The 18,136-nt window shown below is 56.7% G+C and overlaps 8 protein-coding genes across 8 annotated transcripts; 5 read left to right on the plus strand and 3 right to left on the minus strand.

Moving 5' to 3' along the window:
- Positions 1–719: 719 nt before the first annotated feature.
- On the minus strand, positions 720–1,913 carry PG985_000353 (phosphatidic acid phosphatase type 2/haloperoxidase; the record flags this gene model as incomplete). Its single annotated transcript, XM_066820122.1, has 1 exon — positions 720–1,913. The coding sequence occupies one exon, from the start codon at positions 1,911–1,913 to the stop codon at positions 720–722; it is 1,194 nt and encodes a 397-aa protein (XP_066691001.1).
- A 2,050-nt stretch (positions 1,914–3,963) lies between these two features.
- On the plus strand, positions 3,964–5,154 carry PG985_000354 (uncharacterized protein; the record flags this gene model as incomplete). Its single annotated transcript, XM_066820123.1, has 1 exon — positions 3,964–5,154. One exon carries the CDS (start codon positions 3,964–3,966, stop codon positions 5,152–5,154), a length of 1,191 nt encoding a protein of 396 aa, XP_066691002.1.
- Positions 5,155–6,316: 1,162 nt separating this feature from the next.
- Positions 6,317–8,254, plus strand: PG985_000355 (uncharacterized protein; the record flags this gene model as incomplete). The annotated part of the gene is made up of 2 exons (XM_066820124.1): positions 6,317–7,240; positions 7,271–8,254. 2 exons carry the CDS (start codon positions 6,317–6,319, stop codon positions 8,252–8,254), a joined length of 1,908 nt encoding a protein of 635 aa, XP_066691003.1.
- A 271-nt stretch (positions 8,255–8,525) lies between these two features.
- PG985_000356 (uncharacterized protein) lies at positions 8,526–9,485 on the plus strand (the record flags this gene model as incomplete). The annotated part of the gene is made up of 1 exon (XM_066820125.1): positions 8,526–9,485. The coding sequence occupies one exon, from the start codon at positions 8,526–8,528 to the stop codon at positions 9,483–9,485; it is 960 nt and encodes a 319-aa protein (XP_066691004.1).
- Positions 9,486–10,458: 973 nt separating this feature from the next.
- On the plus strand, positions 10,459–11,314 carry PG985_000357 (uncharacterized protein; the record flags this gene model as incomplete). The annotated part of the gene is made up of 3 exons (XM_066820126.1): positions 10,459–10,702; positions 10,780–11,062; positions 11,155–11,314. The coding sequence occupies 3 exons, from the start codon at positions 10,459–10,461 to the stop codon at positions 11,312–11,314; spliced, it is 687 nt and encodes a 228-aa protein (XP_066691005.1).
- A 111-nt stretch (positions 11,315–11,425) lies between these two features.
- On the minus strand, positions 11,426–13,542 carry PG985_000358 (MFS general substrate transporter; the record flags this gene model as incomplete). Its single annotated transcript, XM_066820127.1, has 5 exons — positions 11,426–11,685; positions 11,769–12,136; positions 12,219–12,549; positions 12,626–12,958; positions 13,107–13,542. 5 exons carry the CDS (start codon positions 13,540–13,542, stop codon positions 11,426–11,428), a joined length of 1,728 nt encoding a protein of 575 aa, XP_066691006.1.
- Positions 13,543–14,431: 889 nt separating this feature from the next.
- Positions 14,432–16,058, minus strand: PG985_000359 (cytochrome P450 51; the record flags this gene model as incomplete). The annotated part of the gene is made up of 2 exons (XM_066820128.1): positions 14,432–14,886; positions 14,987–16,058. 2 exons carry the CDS (start codon positions 16,056–16,058, stop codon positions 14,432–14,434), a joined length of 1,527 nt encoding a protein of 508 aa, XP_066691007.1.
- Positions 16,059–17,319: 1,261 nt separating this feature from the next.
- On the plus strand, positions 17,320–17,874 carry PG985_000360 (uncharacterized protein; the record flags this gene model as incomplete). The annotated part of the gene is made up of 1 exon (XM_066820129.1): positions 17,320–17,874. One exon carries the CDS (start codon positions 17,320–17,322, stop codon positions 17,872–17,874), a length of 555 nt encoding a protein of 184 aa, XP_066691008.1.
- Positions 17,875–18,136: the final 262 nt, after the last annotated feature.

The raw sequence follows: 18,136 nt of genomic DNA on the forward strand, positions 1-18,136 counted from the left end.
TTTCAAAGATTTAGCAACTAACACAATAAGTAACACATGAAGAAACCTATCTTTATTCTAGAAGAATTAAAAGAAGTTGAAATAGAAACGAAATGAAAAGCGGCATAAGATATTTATCAATAGTCTCAAAACGATGCGCGGTCTATACTCACTAGCGCCCCCCGGAACCGTCGGTAGTCGCGCACGTCGGGAATCGCGAACGCCGCCCATCGGCACGCACTCTGACCGACCAACTGCCGCTCGAGGGCATTGGCCAGCAAACGGTCCTGCCCGTCCCCAAATTGAGACACTCGGACGGGCGACGAGCAAACCACGGTAACGCAACTATGAGCAGGGCCCAAGAACCCGGAAAAGCCACTTACCAAGTCCATGCCACGGTCGGCCTGTCCGAATAGGTGCACGTGTCCAAACATTGTCTACGAAATGTAAGACATTCAACGTGGGTAACGAACACGAAAACTTCGAAATGAAGAGATATATTGGTAAAGCCAAATCATTATTATTACGATATACGGGTATCTCCTAGCCAACGCAATCGCCCCCAAATTTGTGCGAACCCCCAACTCCGTTCGGCATTGTCGTGATTTTCGTAAAAAGTCGTGCCCCTCCGTGCTGGACTTCTTCTTCTACCATGGCGTAAAAGAGCTTCATCCAAACAAGACGGGGCACAGGTAGCACAATTACGTCATGCTTGCGATCAGTGCTTTGCATGGCCGCGCTTAGACTATATCGTCATTGTGGTGAGTGGGGGCGTGGCCGCCCACCGGCTTGCGCGAGTACGACGCGCCGGCGCCGTTGTGAGGGCCGTTGTTGTAGGCACCGTCAGCCATGGTACCGTTGTTGTGGCCTCCGAGGTGCTTCTCGCCACCAACAGCTCCAGCACCGCCCCAGCCGGCCTTGTGGGTGAACATGGCGTCAGCGAGCTCGGCGCCGCCGGTGTAGGGGAAGGGCGTGCCGCGGTTCAGGGGGATGTGGTTGAAGCGGAAGTCCCAGACGGCGGCGTAGACCATGCGGTAGGAAGAGAATGCCATGACGGTTCCGATGACAGCGCCGGCGAACACGTCGTACCAGTTGTGGTACTCATCGATGGTCAAGGCACCTCCAATCAGACAGGCACCCAGGATCGGCGCGTAGATGGCAATCAGCTTCCACATGGCGGGGTGGTAGTTGGAGAAGACCTTGAGCTTGGCGTTGAGGTAGAGGTAGAGGTAGACGAAGCCGGCGAAGGCGGCGGTGGTGTGGCCCGACGGCATGGACTCGAGCGAGTCGTTGATCTCCTTGGGGTCGCCTGTGCAGATTTCGGACGTGTAGTAGATACCCGTGAAGCCGGCGCCGTTGTAGCCGGCACCCTTGACGCCGGGCGCGTTGCTGGCGCGGCTGATGTCAGGCTTGCAGACGTCAAGGAAGTGCGGGCGCAGGCCGCCGATGAGCCACTTGATGAAGACCTGGAACACGGCCGCCGTGATGAGCGAGTAGAGCAGGCCGATGACGCCGTTGTTGACGTCCCAGAAGGACCGCACGCGGATCTGGCAGATGAGGATCACGATGATGGGGATGAAGGCGGCCAGCAGCGCGGCGGCCACGATGGGGATGATCTCCTTGCGCAGGGGGTAGGCGAAGTCGGGGTGGACGACCTCGCCGTCCGAGAACTGCACGGCGAAGGAGCGGGTGGGGGCGGGGTGGGCCATGTAGACACCGAGACCGAGGGCGCCCATGGCGGCCATGGTAAGGATGTCAAGCCACGTGAACTTCAGCCACTGGCCGAAAGTGGGACGCTTGGCCATCGAGTACTGGGCGCCGGCGTGCTTGGCGGTGCTGTTCTTCTTGCCACCTCCGAAAAGGCCACCGCGCTTGGGTCTGGCAGCTCGGGGCTGCGCCGGCTCCTGGCGGGTTTGCTTGTTGAAAAGACCCATTTTTGTCGTGATGTCCAATTCACTGCGAGAAAAGATTCGATTGGTCGGAAAAGGCGGAACGAGGCAGAGACAGCCTCTGGGCTAGCTGATCCTGTGGATAGCTAGATGGAAGAGTCGGCAGGTTGGAGATGCTGTATTGAGTGATGATGGTGCACAGGGCGGTAAGGTTCAAGGAAACGAAGCTGCGGTGCCCCGAAGATATAAACCACTGGCTGGACGCAAGCTCCAGGGCAAAGCAAGCTTGGGGCACGCAGCAAGGAGCCGAACGGGCTCTGGCGGCTTGACGTCACTACATCCTACCTGAGATCGTCTTCTTTTCCTTTTGGGATGGATGGACAGCGTTTGACAAATGTCGGCTTCCGGCACGCTACAATGCAATCGTATTTTGCCAGGCCTGTCGGGTAACACTGGGCCATGTGGAATCGAGATCAACAATCTTTTTGCGATACGCATTGCGTTTAGCGTGTTTCCCCCAGCGTCCGGGTTCGGTACGGGTGTTTGGTGTGCAGAAGGTGTGCAGTGTGGTGCGACAAAATGGGTGCAATTGGTCTCGATGACGTTGGTGCCGGGCGCCAGCCAGGGAAAAAACTTGGCAAAGCTTGAACCACACTTGTTTCACCCTGTGGACAGCTCATCTTACTCATCACCTCCAGCCCTGGCCGCCGGAACAAGTCCTCCCCAGCCAATCAACGCCCGCCAAAAGGGCGGTTTCAATTGAACCGAAGTAGCATGACGGCATGCTTTTCCCGTACAGCTTCCTCCCTGGGTGCTCTAGAACGCGCGCCTGGAACGTGCTGCTACGACCTGACGGCTAAGCTATCCGTTGCTGGCAGTGGACTGAGGGCTGCCGGGCACGCGCGTACAGTTCGCTCAGTGCCGTAACCCGTCTTGGCCCTTCGCTAAGAGTGTGGTCCTGAAAACAACGAGCCGCGTTTTTCAATTTCGCTTTTTTCTTCACCTTTCTCTCCGGTGCCAGCAAAGGGCTCTGTGTGATGTCAACATGAAGGTTTCGGAAGTTTTAAATCCTCGTGGAGCTGCAGATTCCCCCGGTGCAACTGTAACCAGCCACCATGGAATGTTTTTGTTGGTGTGGTATCAGCGCCAGAATTAAGCACTCGTGCTAGTCATGTTCTTTCCGTGTGACACTGCTCAGAGCACCGCAACTGCACGCATGCGATCATACTACGTACAATTATCTGTCTAAATCGCACCGGGGCATATTCATGTATTTACAATAGACAGGAATGATCTAGCGCGAAGGACATGTAAGATTGAAAAAATGGAGGGTTGGCAGCCAGCCAGCCCGCAATGCAAAGTCCGAAACATGGGGTAAAAGCTTCTCTGCCAGGATCATGGTTTTAGTGGCTACAGCGTGTCGTTCCCCCAAGTCTTGGCTTTGCTTTTCCTGCATCCACCCCGATGTCCCATTTCGGCGGCTTTGCATTTCACGACGTACGCTCCTTTTTCGCTGGAAAAAGATGGAAGTTACTCCTGGGGTTATGTACGACACGCTATGGAAAGTTGGTTGAATGCTGATAATACTTATACAGGCGATTCACCACTAGCGTGCGCAGCAAGCGTAGTAAAAGACGGCAGGGCACCCAGTTCATCATGGGGCCTGGGCTACTTTTACCTCCTTGCTGATGAGCTGACCATTGCTGCAGTACGCCTTCACGAGATGTCGTCAAAGTAAACCTGAAACTCGCCATGCACAGAGGCCACCTGAACCCCATTGCTCAGCGTGACGAGGATAGACAGGTCCAACACCCTGTTGCGCGACTGCCACACGGGCGCCTCGAAGCACCTGCACCCGTCCGCGTCGGCGGGCCCAGGCAGCTAGCACTTCCGAGCCTCAGGGATCTAGCCACTCACCGCTGGATAGCCATACACGGAACCGGAATCTTGAAAATCGATCAAAAACGCCGGCCGCGGCGTCCACGATAGCAAAACGACTTGTAATATAATCCAGGCAAGTTATCCTAAGCATTGTTTCAGACAATTGAGAAAGAGCAGTACAGGTTTCGTTGCTCGATCGTTGATACGTATAATCATGCCTACTTCTACCGGAATCCCTTCTTTCTCGCCATTGCCCTTGCCAGCAGGAGTCGTGAGTCGTATCGTCGACTGCACTGCTACTTGTGGCCTGACCTTCCACACCATCACCGCCGGCACCCCGGGAAAGGCTCTCGTTCTTTTGTTGCATGGCTATCCCGAGCTTGCCTACTCGTGGCGCAAAGTCATCAAGCGCATCGCGGAACTAGGTGACGGTTTCTACTGCGTAGCTCCCGACCTGCGCGGGTTCGGTCGCACTCTGGGCTGGTCTAACTCGACATTCCAGGAGACAGACCTCAGGGAGTTTTCCTCCACGAACGTTGTCCGGGATCTTGTGAGCCTCGTCCATACCCTGGGCTACCAGTCGGTCTACAGCGTCATCGGCAACGATCTCGGAAGCTTCCTGTCCGCATGTGCTGTGATGCTGCGGCCCGACCTCTTCCGATCCTGCGTGCAGATGGCGGTGCCCGCTCGGAGCCCCGGCATCCCAGTCCTGGGCGACCCCGCGTGCCCGGACGCGGCCCCCACGAGCAAGCCCAAGTTGGACTTGCCAGGCGCGCTCGCCCAGCTGAACCCTCCCAAGAAGCATTACCAATGGTACCTGTCTACCGAGCAGGCTGTCCAGGATTGGGATAGCCCACCCCAGGGTCTCGAAACGTTCTTGGGGAGTTACCTCTATTCCAAGTCTGCGAGCTGGTCTGGGAACAGGGTCCACGCCCTGGAACCTTTTTCTGCCCAGAGCATGGCGGCTTCCATGCCGCAGTACTACATCATGCCCATGGACAAGACGATGCCGGAGGTGATGATAGAAATGGGGATTGAAGATGCCGCCGGCAGCATGGCGTGGCTTCCCCGATCCGAGCTGCGGGTCTACGTTTCCGAGTACGGGCGAACCGGGTTTCTGGGCGGGCTGAGTTACTACCGAGCGGTGACTACCTTGATGGAGCACGAGTTGCTGCTCTTTGCAAACCGCACCATCGACGTGCCCTTGACTTTCATGGCGGGGGAGTGCGACTGGGCGCCTCACCTGTTCCCTGGGGCTTGGAGTTGCTTCGATGACACCCGTGCTGTCAAGGCAGGCTGCTACAGAGGCGCCAAGGTCGTTCCGGGGTCAGGGCATTATCTGCCCCAGGAACAGCCGGATGCCGTGGTGGGGCACATCTCTGAATTCTTTGCTACTTTGTCCTAGCTACCAGGCAGGCATTATTGGACGTTTATATGGAGGAAACTCGTGTATGTGCGTATTATGATGGCCTTTATGGACGGGACACTCACTACAAGCTCTCTTGGCGGTCTTCTGACTTTACAGCTTAGCTTACGAATTGCACTTTTTTCTTCTCTTCTACGAGACTTGACAGAATCCCTCGCTGGACGAGGGGTGCATGCTAGAGCCGCCAATTTAAGTACCACGCAGGGTATCAAGGTACTTTTGGTGGTGTAGAAGTCACATAAGTCGCTTCCACACATCAGCAAGCAGTAGTATCAGTGGCTTAGCTGGAGGCCGCCCAAGCCTAGGCGATGACCTGAGAAGACAGTAGTAACAGACGTGCATGAGCTTCTGACTTGCATAACGTGACGCCTGAGACGGTTTGCGAAGTCAACAGGGAAGCAGCGGAGACGATTTTAAGTCGGTTGATCACTTAGCCTTCACAATTACCAGGCAGTCGGGGCTCGCTTTCCACGATATCCGAGCTCCCGAGCAGTCGGGACTCAGCGGGACGCGGAAGTGGGGAATGCGGTGCAAGTACTATGAACGATCATATTTGGAGTCAATTTGGATAACTGTGATACTATGAACAGGTCCCTGTAATACCAAGTTGAGTTTACCTTGAACGGAGAGTTCGGCCAATCGAATAATGTCCGCAATACCATCTCGCCGGTTCCGTTGGGTGACGACGACTGTTTTATGATTTCAACCTGGCTAGGGGAGGCTGGGGTTGGGCCACGATACCGGGATCAAAGAGTATAAAGGGCCCACACCGGATAGACAAATCTTGAGATCAAGCATACCGAATGTATAATCAAGTGTATAACAGAGTGCATAATGCACAACGCGGAGTTCTCGCTCGCTACCGCGCAGTCCGCAAAGTATCCAGTGAATAACGCGGAACTCAACTGCCGGCCGGGGTTCGCATACAACCTTGTGCGGTGATTATCTCCAACCCCGCGTCGGGGCCATGCCCGCAACATACGTTATGCACCGGCGGTGGGTCTCGGGTCTCAGCGTGATATAACACTGCCCCTTCCCGCAGCTTTGATCATATCCTCATGCCTGGCTTGATTTCTCAAAGCTGCATGAATATCTCTCATCAGCTCGACTCCCTTTGTATTTCCCTATCACTGTCTCCAAAATGGGCTCGGTTCCAGTTGACATCTCCACTCGAGAGAAGTACTTGATCGAAAATGCCAAGCGGGCGGCGGCGGCCGACAATTTCGCCAAGCGAATCGATGTGCAGAAGGACTCCTCGCTGCACGACCTTCTCCGTGACCCCTGGGCCGACTATGCCGCGCTTGCACAGCAGGAGCCGTGGTTAAAGGATGGATCCCACACCAAGTTCGTCGTCTTTGGAGCCGGGCACGCCGGCTTGATCCACGCCTACCATCTGATCAAGGCTGGGTTTGACACCAAGGACATCGTCCTCGTCGACAACGCCGGCGGATGGGGCGGCACGTGGTACTGGAACCGGTACCCCGGCTTGCAGTGCGACGTGGAGGGGTACTGCTACCTCCCCCTGCTGGAAGAATCCGGATTCGTCCCCACGCACCGCTACTCGCACGGCGAGGAGATCCGACAGAACGCCGAGCACATCGCGGCCAAGTTCGGACTCCAGGGCATGTTTTGCACGACTTTTGTGGGGGCTACCTGGAACGACTCGGAAGCTCGCTGGGACATCAAGCTGAGGCGGAATCTGGGACCAGACTACGAGCACCTCAACGGCGAGTTTGCGATTTCCGCACAGTTCATCATCAACACCACCGGCGTCTTGGCCAACATGTCCATCCCCGCCCTTCCCGGCATCGAGGAGTTCCGGAAGGAGAAGAAGCTGTTCCACGCCGCCCGATGGGATTACGAATACACGGGCGGATCCTACAAGGACCCGAAAATGACCAAGCTGCAAGACAAGGTGGTCGGCATCGTGGGCACGGCGGCGACCGCCGTCCAGGCGGTGCCGGAACTCGCCAAATGGGCCAAACATCTCTACGTCTTCCAGCGAACCCCCATCTACGTCGGCCCGCACCAGGACTCGGAAACGACGCCGGGGCTCCGGGCCAAGGTGACAAAAGGCGGCCAGCCGGGCTAGCAGCACGAGCGGCAGGAGAACCTGAGCCTCTTCTTCACCGACGACGCCAGCGTCACGCCCGACATGAACCTGGTCGACGACGAGCGGAGCCGCTACCCCTCGCTCTCGGGCATCTGGGGCAGCCGGCGCGCCCAGGACCTAAGCGGGAAGGACCAGGCCGCTGAGCACACGGAGTGGATGCTGCAGCGCGAAGCCCCCCACGCCGCCCGGCTCCGGGAGCACATCCGGCGCACCGTCCGGGACCCGGCCACGGCCGAGAAGCTGACGCCCTGGTACCCCGGCTGGTGCAAGCGGCCCGCCTTCCACAACGCGTACCTGCAGGCCTTCGACCGGCCCAACGTCACGCTGGTGGACACGGACGGGCGCGGCGTCGAGGCGTACACGCGGCAGGGCGTCGTCGTCGGCCGAGACGAATACCCGCTCGACGCGCTCGTGCTCGCGACGGGCTTCGAGATCGCGGGGACGGGCCAGAGCCCCACGGCGGCGGCGCACGCCTACTGCCGCGGGCGCGGGGGGCGGGACCTCGACGACAAGTGGGGTAGCCTGGACTTCGGGACGCTGCTGGGGGTGTGCACGCACGGCTTTCCCAACCTCTTCTTCTCGGTCGGGGCCAACAGCGGGGCCAACGCCAACATGACGGCCGTCTACACGTCGCAGGCGCGCATGACGGCGCACCTCGTCGCCACCTCCACTGCCACCGCGCGCAATAGCGGCGGCGACCCGGCCCGCACCGTCGTCGAGGCCACCGTCGAGGGCGAGCGGGGCTGGGTGGACGAGTGCTTGGGCTTGGCGACTTGGTACGTGCCTTTGCTCACGACGTGTCCGCCGACTTACTTCACGGGCTATCGGAATGGGCCGCCGGATGAAAAGACGATGGCCGTGGCGAAGAGGAAGTTGCCTTATCCCGGCGGGCCTGTGGGCTTTGATGAGGCGGTGAGTAGGTACATCGCCGAGGGAGATCTCAAGGGGGTGGTTGTTGTAAAATAGAACTGGACTTGATAAACCGGAAATTGAACCAAGGGGGCTTAGGGTGATTTAGGGTATTGAATAGAGAACACGCTCAGTGAGGCGAAGCCAGAAACCCCCTATGACTGAATAAGTAGAAAATTGCATCACAAGGTTTACAATGACTGCCAGAGCGATTGAATACACTGGAACTTTCCGTGTTCCCAACTGTACATAAACAGGGGCACCCGCTTATTAAACATTGCCTTTCGACATCAAGTACAAGAACCACACATACACCCATCGATATACAATGGCAACCCTCACTTCCCTCATACAGGCCCTCCAGCAGAAAGCTGGAGGTCCAGATTCGCCCCTCGCTCAACGACTGTCAGACGCACAGTACAGCGATGGTTTTGATAGCATATCGCAGGGCGCGGGACGGTCCACGTACCATGACTTCATCATCCCTCAACTAACAGAGGTGCTCATGCCCCTTTTGCGTTCGCGCGACCGTGTCTCGGTCCTCGAGATCGGACCTGGCCCGGAAAGCGTCCTTGGCTACCTACCGGGCTCTGTGAGACAGAAGATCACAAGATACACCGCTTTCGAACGGAACGAACTATTTGCCACGAGGCTGGAGAGTATGCTTGGCCAGGCTCCCCAGTCGTCATCATCGCCGTTTCCTGCACTGGAAGCCCCTCCTCTCATCCACCGCGGCCCGTTCCTCCTCGATGGCGACGCGACAAGCAGCCCCGCTCTGGAAGACGAGCAGGAAGAAAAGTTCGACCTCATCCTGTTCTGTCACAGCATGTACGGTATGCACCCCCAGCGAAAGTACATCGAAAAGGCCCTAGGAATGCTAGTACCCCTACCTACCCGCGGGTTGGTGGTCGTGTTCCATCGGGAGGAGACCTTGGACATTGGCGATCTGGTATGCCACCGCACCGCCTCTTTCCCGGAGGCCTTCCTCAGCATAGCGGACGAAGATAAAGCACTGGATGCCTTTGCCGCCTTTGTCATGGGACTCTCCATCCCGGACGACACGGCCATGGGCCGGGCCATCCGGTCCGAGTGGCGTAAAGTATGCCGGGACTTGGGCCGCCATGAGGACAGGACCCACCAGGGCAAGCTCGTGTACAGCACCCCTGAGGTGATGAAGGTCTTTACCCAGCATGCTATTGCGTTGCCCGAGCTCATAGCGCGTGTTCCAACGGTGGAAGGGGGACAGACGGCCGAGCAGCTGGGTAGGGGAAGAAGCCGAGAAGAATAGCCATGGACCGGACCGCGATGCGATCGCCCGAGGCGGGTCCGTGATGGTGATAGACGATGTGCTGGCTTCGGGTCGGAGCCTCTGTGCGGTGCTGCAGCTGCTGACCGGCGAAGCCGGCATTGATTAGGCCGATGTGAGCATTTGGGTCGTGACCGAGCTTCCCGCACGTCGGGGCCGGGGAGTTCTACGCCAGCGCGGTTTTGGGGGAGTTCGTGTTCAGAGCCTTTTAGTATTCGGTGGTAAACAAGGTAGGAAGGCAGCTTAGAGACATCGAGGCCCCTGTAATCTACTAGGTACAGGAACGCATTACGTGTTTGTTGTAGACTAAGACCTCTCCATGGTCAACTGCTATCCCATTTTCGCTATCCCGTCCCTAGCACAAAAGTAAGATTGCATGAGCCGGCAGCTGTTTTGAGCTTTGCTCCACTATTCCTTTGATAACGAGCCAGCCAGCATTGCCCGCCTGCTCGCAAGCTGGATTGGTAATCAACCCCAACTTACTTACCCCTAATGTACTCACTTGAAGTAACTCCCGTCTTGGCATCGACAGCCCCCAGAAAACCGACCAATTCAGTCAAGTTCCCCGCGCGGGTATTACTTATCAGATGAGATCCTTCTAGGCTGGCAGATTATCAATCGATCAGCCCCTTGTCTGATTGGAAATCACAGCAATACTGACCACGAAGCTCCAACTTTCACGTGTGCGAAGACTCGTGTTGCATCATAACAACCGGTTCTTTGCTGATCAATCTTGTGTTCCATTTCCAGCATGTAACTGTTGATTGGTTTAAATGCATATGGTATCATTCAAAGTTACGAGTATATAGTGCCAGGCTATCCACGACGTTTTACACCACGCTGTCCTCTCACTACCACACAACAAAGCACACTATACAATACACAGAAGAATAACCCCCTGCCGAACCACACATCTTTGTATTTATATAAGAGCACAAATAAAGCTCCTTCAATAATGAGTTCAACATCTCCAGTAGCCCTTATCCTCGGCTCAGGCGCCAGAGTCGGCAAGTCCGTCGCCCAGGCTTTCGCCAATAAGGGATACAGGATTGCACTAGTCGCCAGGAGCATCGATGAGGGAAACAGTACCGCCAACGAACTCCATATCAAAGGGGACTTCGCCGACCCGAGTTCCATTCCAGCCATCTTTAGCCAGGTCGAGGCCAAGTTCGGCCCGCCAGCAGTCGTGATCTACAACGGTAAGTCATGCAAACCACAGCCGCACATGTCACAACACCGCCTCAGAAAACTAACCCGATGTTTGTTGGAACTGTAGCCGGCGCCACGACCTTCAACGACAAGGCCGACCCGCTCTCGGTGCCCCTGGAGAACTTCAGCCGCCACTTCGCCATCAACGCCACGAGCGCCTTCATGGCGGCCAAGCACGCCGCCCTCGCCTTCGCCGCGCTGCCGGCCTCGGCCTCGCGCACCTTCATCTACACGGGCAACTGCACCAACGTCGCGCCCATCACGTCGCTGTTCGACCTCGGCGTGGGCAAGTCGGGGGCTGCCAGCATGATCCAGGTCGCGGCGGAGGCGTACCGGGATAAGGGGTTCAAGTGCGTAACGTCATCCTCCTACTGACACCCAATTCTATCTATCCGTGTAAACTGCAATGGAAAACCGGACGTTAACCGTGGATCGTTGATAGGTTCTACTATGCCGACGAGAGGATGCCGGACGGGTCGCCGATGTATAATGATCTCAACGGGGATGCGCATGCGGACATGTACACGGAGCTGGCCGAAGGGGAAAGCCAGGGGCCTTGGTCTCAGACCTTTGTCAAGGGGGTCGGGTATAAGGAGTTCTGAAATTGTTCAGGAGAAGCGAGGCCACTGCAATAGGCCTTTACCTGCAAGAATAATGGAGAATAAATCAAGCGATATTTCAAATAAATGTACCGAAATCATATGTAAAAGTCCTCAGACATCTTCCACGTGCCGCGCCGGCTGCCCCGACGACGACTTCTCCCCCGCCGCGACACTCGACCTCCTGCGCTTCTTCCGCGCGAGCCGCTCCTGGCGCGCCTTCTCGAGCTCCTGGGCAAACTTGCTCCGGAGCCGGATCTGCGGGCCCTTCCAGTAGAAGACGTAGATGGGGATGATGAACAGAACGCCCATGCACGCCAGGATGGTGGATGGGTAGACGAGGTGGTATTCCTTGGGGCCGACGTTCTCATAGACTGCGTGTATGAGTTGTAATGTCAGTTCACGCATCACTCCATCAAAATTGGCAGTGAGTGAATCTGTGGACGCGGTGACTCACAAGGATGCGCATAAAGCGCCGCGATACCCGCCAAAAAGTCCCGAGCAAAGTCGTTGCCGCCCGTGGCCGAGGCGCCGAACGGCCCGTAGGCGGCGAGCATGTAGTCGATGGACGACTTGTAGACGCCGTAATTCGCAATACCGATGACGGCCGCGAAGACGATGGGCGCGATCCAGTGCGACCGGTCGGGGCCGAAGCTCGTCCAGGCGAAGCCGAAGAGGCCCAGGGGCAGCAGCGGGGCGAGCCAGAGCAGCCACCAGAGCCGGGACTCGGGGGAGAGCCGGTCGGGGTCGACCTTGCGCGTCTTGTTGTGGTGCCAGATTACGGGGAGGTAGGTGAGGTAGGCGATGATGTAGGCGACGATGGTTCTAGGGGGAGGGTGTGTGTTGGTACGGTAACATTCACAAGAAAGGGGTTGGTGTGTGGTATAAGGATTTGAGAAGTACTCACCCCATAAAGGCCAGACCAACCTGGTAAGTCTCGAACCCATACTGCTCGAAGATGGGCGTGAACGCCTCGAGGAATACGAAGACCAGCATATCGGAGAAGCCGCTGAGGAGCGACAGCCAGATGACGATGGGCTCGGTCAGCAGCATGAAGTAGGGCCGCCACCAGATCTTGCCCGTCTCCTTGAGCGAGAAGCGCTTCTCCTTGACCTCGTTGGGGCCGTAGACATCCTCCTGCCCGTTCTTGCGCCGCTTCTTGGCCTCGCGGTCCAGCAGGATGAAGGGGTTCGTCTCGGGGACTAGGAAGAAGTGCGTGGCTTGGACGATGCCGCCCACTACGAACAAGTGTTCATCAGCATACAATGTCCATCGTGGTCCAAATGGTCTTTAGTTGAATCAGGTGAGGCTTACTGATGAGAAGGGTCCAGAAAATCCACTCCACAGAGCGGTACTGTCCCACGAAACCCCCTATGACGGCACCGGCTGGGGAGCCACCGACACTGGAAAGGATGACGAAGGCGACGGCATACTGGAAGCCAGTGTCTTCGGGACGGTACATGTCGGCAATCACTCCGAGGGTGACGGAGCCACCCGAGGTCGAGAGACCGCCCAGGATCCTGCTGACGAGGACACCGCCAAACGTGGGGCTCAGGGCCGACGAGATCTGCCAGATGTTGACGAGAAAGAGAGACGCCTGCTGTGTGGGCCAGCGGCCGATCTCCTCGGACCAAGGGGCCCAGAGCTCTGGAGGAAATCACGACAATGGTCAGCTCCCCTGCAGTTTCATAAACTTGTTTTGTCCTCGACTCCTTTCTTCCACCTTACTCGTTCGTTCGGGTCACAATACCCCTAACTTGCTCTACAAGACAAAGGAACCTCTGATGCAACTCACCACATCCAAAAGCATACGCCACCAGAAACGCCATCTGCCCCAGCCGCGCCGTCTCGGGCGTGACGTCGTACTTGGTAGCCAGGTTGTCGACGGCGAAGCCGTACATGCTGGCGTTGGAGTTCATGCTGGTCTGGATGAGGAGGATGATGACGAGGATCAGCCACTTGCGCCACTCGGGCAGGCCGAACGAGAGGGCCTCCTCGGCGTCGTCCTCTCTGAGCACCCGCTTCCCGTCCGCCGTCCGGGTCTGCTTGGCCGGGTCCAGGGCGGCGGCTTGGTCGGCGCCGGGGAGGCCGTCGCTCTTTTCGTTGTTGTTGTTATTGTCATTATGGTTGTTGTCGGGTGTCTCGGTGGAGCCCGAGGCCGAGCCGTTGGGTTGGGCGTGTTGTGGATCAGACATGGCCGTAGAGATGGGTTCGGAACGGTGATCCGACATGCTGGTGTCGAAATCAGGCACCTGCGACACACTGGACGCAGTATCTTAGACGAAAGATGCAATGCATCATCTACCCTGCCCAATGCAAAGGGAAGATTGCATATTTATTATCACTCTGTTCATTGAAGTATGTTGACGTCATGCAGACTGGCACACCGAACATCGGAAGGCTCACACATCAACAGATCCTTCTGGCAGTCTGGGGTATTAAGCGAGGCCAGAGAGAGTTGAAGGAGTCTGGGGTAACGTGCAATCCATCGCGCCTAGCCTGCTACTGTCGCCTGGCGTTCTCGGCGCGCTTGGCGGCTGGGTTCTTGTCCCAGGGCTGACCTTGGCGAACGCCAGAACGACGTAGTCCAAGAAAACGGGTGGTAAGCGCCAAGAGACCATCAGCAAACGTTTCGACCCCCAAACAAAACTGCACAGAATCAAGTCGCGTATCATGGGGCCTCGATACGAAGGATTGATGAATGGTGACCGATGACTTCATCGAGCCTGCAGCGTTTGATCACCGGATGACTTTCTACGAATGGCCAAAGGCGTTCTTGCTGAAATGAACATTACAAGCAAGTGCAACGCATTGTTCGGGTATTAATACTTCTTATATTTGGGATATCTAATTATCTATTAGAGGAGAGCAGGGTGTCTCATAAGACCAATCTACCACCAAGACCCAAGAAGTCCAACAAGCAATCACCAAGCCAGCACAAGCTATCTCAAGCTCAGCGAAGCAAACTCCCCCCAAGCCCTGGCGGTTCTTTGGGGGCAGTGTCTGCTCCTCGCCAAGCCACCTACGTAGCTGTGCCAAGTCACTAGTGCTCCGTTGGTTCCTGACATCCCAGCAGCCCTGCTCATCTATGTCATATCATTCATATGGCGCGCCCCTCCCTCACGCCTTGGACTTCTTGTTCCGCCTCTCCCACTCGACGACCGACGGCGCCTCGGGCTTGGAGAACATGGAGCTGTAATCGGTCTCAGGCACGCCGTCCCACTCCTCGACGGTCTTGAACCGCATCTCGCGGACGAACGTCGCGACAATGGTCTCGAGGTTGACAAAGGCGAACTTCTCGCCGATGCAGCGGTGGCGGCCGGCGCCGAAGGGCAGGTAGGGGCTGCGGGTGCCGCGCGAGGTGAGGCCGTAGCCGTAGTCGACGGTGTCGGCCGTGTCGGCCTGGGACGAGGCCTCGGTCCGCACGCCCCACTGCTGGCTGCCGGCGTCCCAGCGGTGCGGGTCCCAGGCGAGCGGGTCCGGGAAGTAGGCCGCGTCGCAGTGCGTCATGAGCGGCGACGCGCCCAGCACCTTGTCGGGGCGGATCACGTAGTCGGTCCGGGGACGGGCAGCGGCTGCGTCACCTTGCGCATGATGATGTGGATCGAGCCGTGCAGCCGCAGCGTCTCCTTGATCACGTTCTGCATCAGCGTGAGCTTGTCCAGGTCCGCGTACTGCAGCGGGGGAGGTCCTGGCTGCCGTTGCCCAGCTTGGCGACTTGCTCTTGGTACAGCTCCTCGACGATGTCGGGGCGCGAGGCGAGGCGGAGCATGATCCAGGAGCTGCTGGACGAGGAGGAGTGCTGGCCGGCCATCATCAGGGTGATCATGAGCTTGGCGATCTCCTTGTCGGGGATGCCCTGGCCGTTCTTGTAGGTGCAGTTCATCAGGTTTCCAATCATGTCGTGGTCTTCGTTTTCAATTTTGTTGTTCTTTCGTCGCTCATTGATGACGTCCATGTAGATGGCGCACATTTTCGCGTGCGCCTTGTCCCGTCGCCGGTTCTGGGGGAGGGGCAGCCAAGGGGCAATGAAGTTGATCGGCTGGAAGCCCTGCTCGAGGTCGTGGTACAAGTCGGCCAGCTCGGCCGTGAGCTTCTTCCGCACTTCGGCGCCTTGCAGGGTACGACCGGCAGTGTAGAGGGTGATCTCGGACATAGCCGCGGAGACATCGAAGATTCCGTTGGCGCCTTGCAGGGTGGGGTGGGTCTTGAGGTAATCCTTGACCTCCTTCTCGATCAACGGGACATACGACTCGAGCGCCCTCTGCGTGAGCCCGAACTTGATGAACTTCTTCTGCTCCATCAGCTTGGCGTTGGGACAGTCGTAGACGACGCCGGAGCCGAACACGGGTGTGGTCAAGGGCCCGTAGATCTCCTCGGCGTTGAGGTCCTTAAGCTTGCCGTTGAGGATGAACTCGTTGCCTTCGATGCCGAGGTACATGGTGATCTTCTTTCCGAAGAGGACGAAGGTGAAGACGTCGCCATACTTGGCGCGGCAGCGCTCGTAGAATGCTCGGGGGTCGGTGCCGTAGGCCACTGCATTGCCGATATAAGGGACCAGATGGAACACGGTGGGGGGCTGGGACTTGGACCGAGGGAGGAACTGGCTCAGGATATGAAGGGCAAAGACGGAGAGCAAAAAGCCAAAGGTATACCAGACGGTATTGGATATCGAGAGGAGCTGGGTTTCCAACCAGTCCCCGGACGGGAAATGGAGGATAATCAGCGGCGCGTGGGCTTTGTCCATTCTCGCGGCTGGGGTGATGCAAGGCGACCAGACAGACAGATCTTGGGTAGCATCATATCTTTTCCCAATGGCTTGAGGGCGCGATATCTACATCTTTTATTTAAATCTCAAGATGCATCGTATGATGACGACCACCGTCGGCCGGTGTAAGTCGCCGCTGCAGAAAGGCACCGGCACGACGGTGAAAGGCTTGGCATCGCTTTCGTATTCGTATTTGTGGTCCTACAGGGGTGACTAATATCGTGGACCCGCAATTGGTCCCTACACGCAGCGAAAAAAATAAGGGGTATCGCACTCTATCGATCCAGCTCGTGCGATTCGGCAGCAATTCATATGTTTCATGGTATGTTGCACCCCAGGCGCAATGCCGCTAATTACCAAACTACCCGGCGTAGCGCACCCCATCCGCCAGTTGTCCCAGCACTACCAGCTTACTTATTTCGCCCAATCGTCGCGACCTCATTGCTAACTACCGCCCATCAGCTGTTCGGAGATACCAGGAAATTTGTAAATCGTAAGTGGTCTCGGGAAAAGATGGCGACGGCAATCTTGTGAGCAGGAGTCTTGTCCAATCTGCCGGCGCTGCACCTGCCAGTGCACATCATCCTCATGTCGCCGCCCGCTTGTCTCGAACTCACCACAGCGTCTTCCTCCTAGCTAAATGTTTCTCGAGTACGTTTCTCGAGTACGGAGTACAGCGCAGACCAACATTGCGTCATCCTCTTCTCCCGCTGTGTAATGGTCAGCATGTGACCAAGTGCATTGACCGTGTCCACCTTTGTGTTCTGGGTGTCAACGCCAGCCAGCACTGTCGCAAACGTTGCTATCGCACCATGTCCATCAACTCCATTGATGATGGACTTGGAGACACACCCGGCTTTTGACTGCATGTACAGTATCTCGAATAATCTCGTGGCAGTGGTAAGTGTCAGTATCAGCACTGATAGTAGCTTTGTTGGCGCAGTACGGCCAGCGTGGGTTACGTAGGATTTTGGTTTGAGAAATAAATCTGGCAACTTCGAAGTACTTTCAATCATTTGGGCTTGATGAAGGGACAGCCACCGGCTGGGCTCCTTCCGTGCCTTCCAAGTTGATGGCTTCCAGCTCTGTTAGTTGCTTTGTACTTGCCGCTCCTTCTATCTCAGTGGCTAAATCTGCCTGTGGTTGAAAAGTCATAAACATGCCCCATTCGCCAATCCATTACTTTTCTCAAATCGGAAGCAATCTGAACGTTCGGAAACCAACTTGATGTGCCGCGATAATGGCGTCGAATCAATTCTCCTGCCCCAACTGCTCGAGCACATTCATCAAGGAGCCCGCACTCCTACAACATTTGAAGCACTCCCATCCCGTTAGGCTCCAATGTCCCTTCCCAGACAAAACATGCGGCAAGGTGTTCACTAGATACCCCGCCATGCTGAACCACCTGAAAAACGACGTGCAAGACCATCGAGGCATGGGCATCGACGAGATCCACATGTTCGCCGCCTTCCGTGCGGACGAGGAAGCAATCGACGCACCGACGCCCAACAAATGGATCTTGTGGATGTACCGCAGTGCAAGGCGCGCGGGGCTGGGAAAGCCCAGCAGAAGCTACAGCTTGAGGAACAAACGACGGGAAGCCGAAGCCGATGGGCAGGACGACCAAGTCGACAACCCCGACAGGCGCGATGTCACGAACGACGCAGCTGTCGTGGCGAAGCCCGATTTCACCCGGCAAGCAACGGGAGGGCTTGTGGACGGGGATCCTATGGACATTGATGATGAGGGCTGCGGAGGCTACCAGAGCGAGCCTGAGGAATGGTGGATGCGATGAAGAGGATTGGGGCAAAGTGTGGTTGTCATCAGCGAAGAGACCGTATATCTAGGGACTGTTTCTACATGGTTCCTCCTTGTCATTAAACAAATTTCAATATTTATTCATTTCTGATCCAGTGATTATTCCGCGTTATCCCAGTGTTTGATCAGGGGAAGAGTAATCGTATAGCCGAGAAACTCCCATCATTCCCTTTTGAGATATCTTGTTCACTCCAGAAAGAGTAAATACCTGCACCGAGAGTCGACAGGTTGATGCTCTT

This window comes from Apiospora marii (genome assembly GCF_038362585.1).
Source record: "Apiospora marii strain CBS 49790 chromosome Unknown utg000001l_segment0_segment0, whole genome shotgun sequence".
Lineage (NCBI taxonomy): Eukaryota > Fungi > Ascomycota > Sordariomycetes > Amphisphaeriales > Apiosporaceae > Apiospora > Apiospora marii.